Source organism: Drosophila gunungcola, assembly GCF_025200985.1.
Source record: "Drosophila gunungcola strain Sukarami chromosome X unlocalized genomic scaffold, Dgunungcola_SK_2 000039F, whole genome shotgun sequence".
Taxonomy (NCBI): Eukaryota; Metazoa; Arthropoda; class Insecta; order Diptera; family Drosophilidae; genus Drosophila; species Drosophila gunungcola.
In genome coordinates this window covers 1-7436 of record NW_026453190.1, presented here as the reverse complement: position 1 = coordinate 7436, position 7436 = coordinate 1, and the positions used below count along the sequence as shown (strand labels likewise).

General features: G+C 38.0%; 1 protein-coding gene across 2 annotated transcripts; it reads left to right on the top strand.

The window, feature by feature from the left end:
- The first annotated feature begins 476 nt into the window (after window positions 1–476).
- LOC128260769 (protein phosphatase PTC7 homolog) lies at window positions 477–1922 on the top strand. Of its 2 annotated transcripts, XM_052994004.1 has the most exons (2): window positions 477–906; window positions 976–1922. In XM_052994004.1, the coding sequence occupies exons 1-2, from the start codon at window positions 571–573 to the stop codon at window positions 1669–1671; spliced, it is 1032 nt and encodes a 343-aa protein (XP_052849964.1). In that variant the 5' UTR covers window positions 477–570; the 3' UTR covers window positions 1672–1922. The 2 variants fall into 2 exon arrangements, with proteins under 2 accessions (XP_052849964.1, XP_052849963.1); XM_052994003.1 differs by having other exon boundaries at window positions 477–1922.
- The last annotated feature ends 5514 nt before the right edge of the window (window positions 1923–7436 follow it).

Sequence of the window (7436 nt, the reverse complement as noted above, 5' to 3'; positions counted from 1 at the left end):
GACAATTTAGCAGAATTTAAATATCAATTGAGATGATTGGGCAAGGGGCATTAACTTTAAAAAAACGTATATATCATACCAAATAATATGGAATATTAAAAACATAGTTATTGATATTCGACGGTAATAAAAATTATTGTTAGTTTAAACTTTTATTCAATTTATTTTAATAAAACATCGTAACGATTTATAAAATAAAAGCACTTGTAACAATATATGTATGAATATGAGAAAAAACAATTTAATGAAACATTTCTATATAACTAACAACATTTTGGCTTTTGATATTACGAGTGTGTTCACATTTCTTATATATAGTAATGTTACATTTTAAAATTTTTTGTTTAGAAAGATTATATTTTTAAAAGTTTTAAGTCGAATAATACAAATATTGCGACACATTCTTGTGCAGACCAAACTAGGCTTTGTCTTAACCCAAAAAAGTTAAGTTGACATGTGGCCGTTAAAGTTTCAGTTTTCGTTCGGCATTCGTTTGAATAGTTTCCCCAATTTATTCATTCGATTTTGGCTTACAAATACATATCATTTTGTGGAAAAAAATTGCAGACGATGAATACGTTGGACGTGGATTTCCGTATGGATATTAGAGGCACTGGCTTTCGTCGGACGATCCAGCAATACTTGATCAATTGCTGTGCTCAGCTGGTCGAGATTGCCATGATTTTGACCCATGAAAGTGGTAAGTTTATGTGCCGTTTGTGGGGTGGAACTAGCCAAGAGTTGCCTCCGAATGGCCACGATAAAGATGATGATGGGGACAAAGGGCATTATCATTGCCATAGGACGACTAACGAAAAGAAATTAATTCGCAATTCTGGCGGCGAAGGAGACTTTCAGCGACTTCCGCGACTTGTGAGCGTGGCCTGCGGATTTGCCAAGGATCAGGTAATATATCCGCACTACAGTCGTGGGAAATTCGGTGAGGATGCCTGGTTTTCCACCTCCAATGCGCAGGCGTACACAATGGGCGTGGCCGATGGCGTGGGTGGCTGGAGGAGTTTTGGCGTGGATCCCGGTGAGTTTAGCATGTTCCTCATGCGATCCTGCGAACGATTGTCGCTCGGCAAGGACATGGTGCCCCAAAGACCGGACTTACTGCTGGCCCGAGCCTATTGTGAATTGCTAGGGCAAAAGTGCCCCGTTGTGGGCAGCTGTACGGCCTGTATTTTGATCCTAAATCGGGCGAATAGCACCCTGTATACGGCCAACCTCGGTGATAGTGGTTTTCTGGTGGTGCGATCTGGTGCCGTTGCCTGTCGATCGCTGGAACAGCAGCACCACTTCAATACCCCCTATCAATTGTCCGCTTCGCCGCCGCGTCATCATGTCACTGCCGTGTCCGATGGCCCAGAATCGGCGGACACAATGCAATTTACCGTAGAGCCCGGCGATGTCATCCTCCTGGCCACCGATGGCGTGTACGACAATGTACCCGAGAGCATTCTCATTGAAGTTCTCAGCGAAATGTCCGGCGTTTCGGATGCGGTACGCCTGCAGATGGCCGCCAATGCCGTGGCCTTGATGGCTCGCATTTTGAGCTTCAATCCGGCCCACGATTCGCCGTTCAGCCAAAATGCCCGGAAACTCAACATCGCGGCGTCGGGTGGCAAACCGGATGACATCACGGTCCTTTTGGCCACCGTTGTCTAGTTGCCACCCGGAGAATCGGCAATAAAAGGAACCGAAGATTCAAGAGGATGTGATAAGTAATAGTGTCCAGTGTAGAAAAGGCCGCTGCCTGGCAGAATTTACTTACAAATGTCCCAGGCATTTCCCCTCCATTTGTTAGTATCCGCTGTCCGGCGGATTTGGCCTGGAAAAAATTCGGAAAATTCTCATCTTCATCATTAGGAACTGCCCCATTTCTTTTCATCTGTCATCCATACCGAATTTTTTTCCCAAATCCTCGTTTTTAACTTTCTGTCAAAAACAATGCAATGTATCAAAAAAATTGTACTAAATTGTTTGAGTGTATTAAAAAACTTTTTATTTTTTCTGGGATATGGATAAAAAATGGCTTAAATGGCCTCATATTAAGGTTCGTTTAAAATAAATGTATTATATTTAATGATTATATAAACAAATAATCCTTTAATTGTCCCAATCTTAAGATAAACTTTAAGCAAATACATTTAAATTTGGTTTTTAATAGATATGTTACTGAATTTTACTAAAATGTATTTTTTTGCTTAATATTAAAGTTAAGCTTAAAATGAATGTATATTTAAATTACTGAACTTGCAAAATAAATCTACACAAAATTTAATAAGCTAAACTTAATTGTCCTGCTTAATAGCAGATAAAATTAAAAGATTACAAACTCCATTGCCTTTGTTTCTCGGAATAACAAAGTGTTCAATAAACCCTAAAAAGTTGAGAAAGGAAAATCTGGGGAAAGTGTCAAGTGAGTGTCGTGGCCCTAATAAACTTAATCAAATTTTTACCATCTACTATACGTGCAATTCTTGCACCGTGGTCCTTTTTTCTTGTTTTTTGGTCCTGCCAATGTGTGACGTGACATACGATATTTGAGTTTGGAGTTTTGTGGCTTTTAACTTGATTTTTTTCGCTCTTAGCCTCCGCTTTTGTGTCTGCCATCTATGAGGTGTTAATGTTTTGTAAAGTTTGCTGAAAAATAAAACGAAAAAAATAAAGAGCTCAAAGGCGGGAGCCAAAGTTGAAGAATTCCGAATGGAAGTTTGGGGAAAGGACAAAAACCTTGCCATCAAACAATAAAAATAACAGCAAAAAATAAAAGCGAAAAGAAATTCCCAACCACAAAGCATTTTTATGAGTTTCGTGTGTGTGATGTGTGATGTGTGGTGTGTTGTGTGTTGTGTGTCCGTCTCTTTCTCACTCCCCCAATCCTGTCTCTTTCCTATTCGTTGGGACTCACTTACTGCTGCACTTTTTACTTTAAGTGGCTTTTACTTAGTAAGGCCAAAACTTGGCACTAACTTTGGCGAAACGGAGTATTAAGACGCAGGGGTTTCAAACGAGAATTGCAGATTATCCCAAGTTTGACTCTCAATTCGGATGTAATGATCGCTTACCCTATAAAATATATTAATTTTGTGTCAGTGATTTTAATTTAATCTAAGATAACAAAATAAGTAATAAATAAAAATAAATAAAATTTTTTTGATGTGTAGCAAATGTTTCTTTTTTAATTTCCATTCGAATTCATGTTCTTTAAATATTCATTGCCATATGTTTTCAAAATTTAGTATGAAACCAAGTCCATTTTCGTTTAATTATAAGTACAAAATTCAGCACCAATATATTACCAATCACTAGGAAAATGTTTAAGAGTTTCACATTTAGAATGTTTTTGGGAGCCCCCGGAAACTTTTCCAACCCCAAATAAATGAAAAGTTTCTGCCCCAGAACCCAGGCAGATTTTAAGGGGTCACAGAGCTAAAGTTGAAATAGTTTTATTTCAATTAACAAGAGAAATTCGATGAGTTTATTTGGTGTGCGTGCTGGAAAAGTCGCTCGGCGTTTTATGCGACACAAGATAAGAGCGATGGCGACGGCCAAGAATTTAATGCCCGTTTCGTTCGGGTGTGTGTGCGATAATGTTGACAGATAATAAACTGGGAAAATTACAAAATTACAATCAAACATGGAAATGGAATAGGGGGGGGATGGAAAAGCGTAACCCATACGAGAGGGACATTTGCAAAAATGTCGTTGGAAAGGGGTTTTTGGGGAGAGGTTTCGGAGCAGAGGTTTGTAGAGGGGTCTCAAAATGGGACAGGGGGTCCTGGAAGAATAATGCTGCTAATGGCGGACCATTGTCGAGCGGATGTGTCCTCTCTCTTCGGTTTTAACGGCCCCAGAAATTCGCCACCATTCCACGACAAACGTAAATTTGCCGCCACAAAACTATTCAATTGAAAGTTATTTACGTTTATTGTTTTATTCCGGACTTAAATGTCGTAAAGGGTGTAAAAGATAACCCAAAAAATGTCTCTTAAATTAATAATATAGTTGATTTAAAACAGTTTTAATGAATGAACAGCGAATTTCTAAATTAATTAGAAGACAAGGATATTATTTTGATTTGAATTTCCTAAGTTAAACATTATTACAACCATTTTTCAAGTATTATCTACCTTCGGTGAACAAAATTAATATGTATAAGCCGAGATATTTCGTTTAGTTTATAGAATACAGGTTGTTGAAATCAAAATTGCTATACAAAACTATTGAAGAGAGTGTTAATGCTATTATAAAAAAATAATTTCATTCACGGAATAAAAACATATTTTATATTGTTTTTTTTTTTTTTGCATTGCAATCGTAAAAGTCAAGTCTTAAATTAGATTAAGCTTATATTTTTTCTACCCGGCTTTAAGGTACCTTAGCTTTAACTCTGGACAATTAGGCAGCAGTTTGATTTATGGCCAAATGCCATTAAGAGCTCTGCCAAGGCCATCGATTCGTCGGGCCTTCATCTCCGCCTTTATCGTCATGGCCATCGTCAAATCCCCTTCCCAAAAACCAGTTACGAGTCTGGCCAAATCTATACTTCCGTTGTTAATCATTGGCATCACTTAATGGCCCCTTCCGACTTCCTTTCGTTCCTTTCGAGGAATGCAATCAGCTAGACAAGCGCATGGATATGGATCCAGTTCCATTTTCATTTCCATTTCCACTAGCATTGCCATTGCCGTTGCCATTGCCATAGCCGCAGTCCGCAGTCCGCAGTCGAGTGCTTTTCCTTTTCGGGGAACAGCGAACACGCCCTTCAATTACAAATCACGGTATATTCACGGGATATTCGCAGGACTCGCCTGCCCAGATAATCTGCTAAAGGACTTCCGACCGGTGCGTGGAAAAGCAAAGAAACGGGCGGAAAAATATAGATATATACGTATATATTATATATATATTATGCGGAGCAGCGGGCTCGGACGGGACTGTTACTGAAATCGCAATGATATACGGCCGTGAAATCGATTCGCAACCGGATGGGGGACCACCACCACTGCACAAAAGGCTTTAAGCTCCAGGATCCGCGATCCTTGGGCTGCTCGACAAAATCAACAGACTATGGCCACGGCCAGCCAGACTCGAAGGCTTCTCAGTTGGCGTCGCCTTTGTGCATTCAATGCACTGGCAAAAATATTCACCGGCTTCAGAAATCTTAAATTCTAAATTATATTCAGGAATCACGAAGTAACATTGAATATAACACCTTTTAATGTCTTACAATTATTATTTACTAAGTCTACCACTGTCTTTAATTATTTTATTTTTGTTGCAAAAATTTGGCTACAGATTTATTTGATTAATGTTTTTACCTACATTTTTTTGGCATGAAAAGTTTGGAAACACATAAATTTCTTTGTAAGTCGCTGGAATTTAATGTTTAAAATTAGATAATAAAATAAGGATATCGAACATATCATTTTAAAATACAGAAAAAAAAAGTTGAGGTAAAATATCTAAATTGTTTATTTTAAAACAAGACATAATATAATTAAAATATTTTAATATCATACAAATATATTATAGTTTATATTTCAACAAGACATAGCGTAATCATAATATTTTAAAATCAGACTTTTAACATTTTTTTAAATCAAAGTCATGAAAGGTTTCATTGCAATATTTTTTCTAGAAAAATAAACAAAACATTTAAAACTTTAGCCATCAAAATTCCAATTTTTAGTTGTTCTTTTCTTGTTATAAATTATTAATCATTATTTTTTTAAGGTATTTTTCCGGCAGTGCTTAGGTTTCTTGGCCGGCGCAGCCAGAAAGAATTTATTGCTCCTTGAGGCCGTGTAGCGTGTCCGAAGGACTCAGCGGGTTGCATGTTCCCGGCTCACTCCTTTTTGGTCCTGCGAACAGAGCTCTTCCTCGAAAGTCCTTCGTCCTTCGTCCTTCGTCCTTAGGCCGTTTAGGCGTTGGCATTGCGTTTTCGGCGGCCGTGTTGAAATTGACAGCAAAATAATTGCTTGATTATTTATGGGACGCGACTTTGTCCAGACAGAAGGCAACTTTCAAAGCGTTTGTTTTACTCCAAGGCGGTAGAAACGCAACAGGACCTGTGTGATGTGGTTTGATGTGGTGTGATGTGCCGAGATATGCCCCATCCATTAGGCCCCTGCTCGGTTTGTCCTGCATTTGATTCTTATCCAAATAGTTATTCAAGAAATTCAAATTGTGGTAATTAAAAATGGTCACACACATGCTGGCCGTAGCACTTGACATATGGGAGCCACAGAGCCAGAAAAAGATGCAGAAACCGAAACAGAAATCCGAATCCTCATCCGAATCCAAATCAGGAGCAGAAAAACAGCACCAGAGCACAACCGGTGACGTGGCCTGGGAAAAAGGAGCTTTGGCTTTGGCTTCGCCTGCGGCTGGCTGTTATTATTTTTGTCACTGACAAAGCAAATCACCAGAAACCAACAAAGGGTCTCTGGCCAACCTCCTTTATAGCCCCACAATCCCCAATCCCTGACCGCCGGAACCCCATCCTTGGCTCACAAAACACGAGGCGTAACAAACGATGCCGCAGAAAAACCTCGTAGGCCGGGGCTCAGTTTCAGGCCCCTAAAACTCCGAGGACCCCTGTCCGGCACTGGGAGAAAATGACAAACCAACTTCTGTTTTAATATAATATCATATTATAAAAATTCGAAATAAAAATCATAATATGCTTTAATTTATGCTCTTTATTTGTGTCATTTCTATTGTTAAATATTATAGAGGTATATCATAGAAAATACAATATTATTTGACTCTTTGCTAAATACATAGGAACATTTTTTAATAAGCTTACTAAAATTTGCTGTGTCTGGTGCAAAGTATTATACTTGTTGCATCAAAATAATAATAAAATAAACTAAATAAAATAAATAAAACGTAATTAAGTATTAATTAAGAAATCCTCGAAAACTTTTCATATAAATATAAACAGAGCTATTTTGAAATCGTTATGCAAAAGGATTATTTTAAAGAAGAATTCTTAAGAAATATCTTACAATCGAAATTGAATGATTTATAGGAAAAATATTTAAATTTATTGCTCACTTAACTTTCTTCAATGAATAAAAGTTGTTTATAAGAATTTATATTTATTGCTCACTAAAAAGACACAAAATTAATAGTTAGGAATTTAAGATACCAGGTAAAGTGAGCATTTTTGAAAAATTTGTAGTAATTACAACTATTTTTTAGAGTGCATCCTTCAGGGTCTGCCAACTGCGGGGCAATTTTCCTGTTGAATTATGAGGATATTTGTTTCGTCATGAAAGATTGGCCCCGCTACCGGTACCAGTACCAGTTCCCATCTCCCATTTCCCATTTCCTCGCACTCTAATCCTTTTTGCCAGCCAACGGGGCCAACTGTACATTTCTTTCTCCAGCTTTCATCTTCTTCAGAGGGTGTGGTAGTG

What these genes read in the sequence shown, in the direction of transcription:
- LOC128260769 (XM_052994003.1), top strand. Translation starts at nt 571, where the DNA reads ATGAATACGTTGGACGTGGATTTCCGTATGGATATTAGAGGCACTGGC.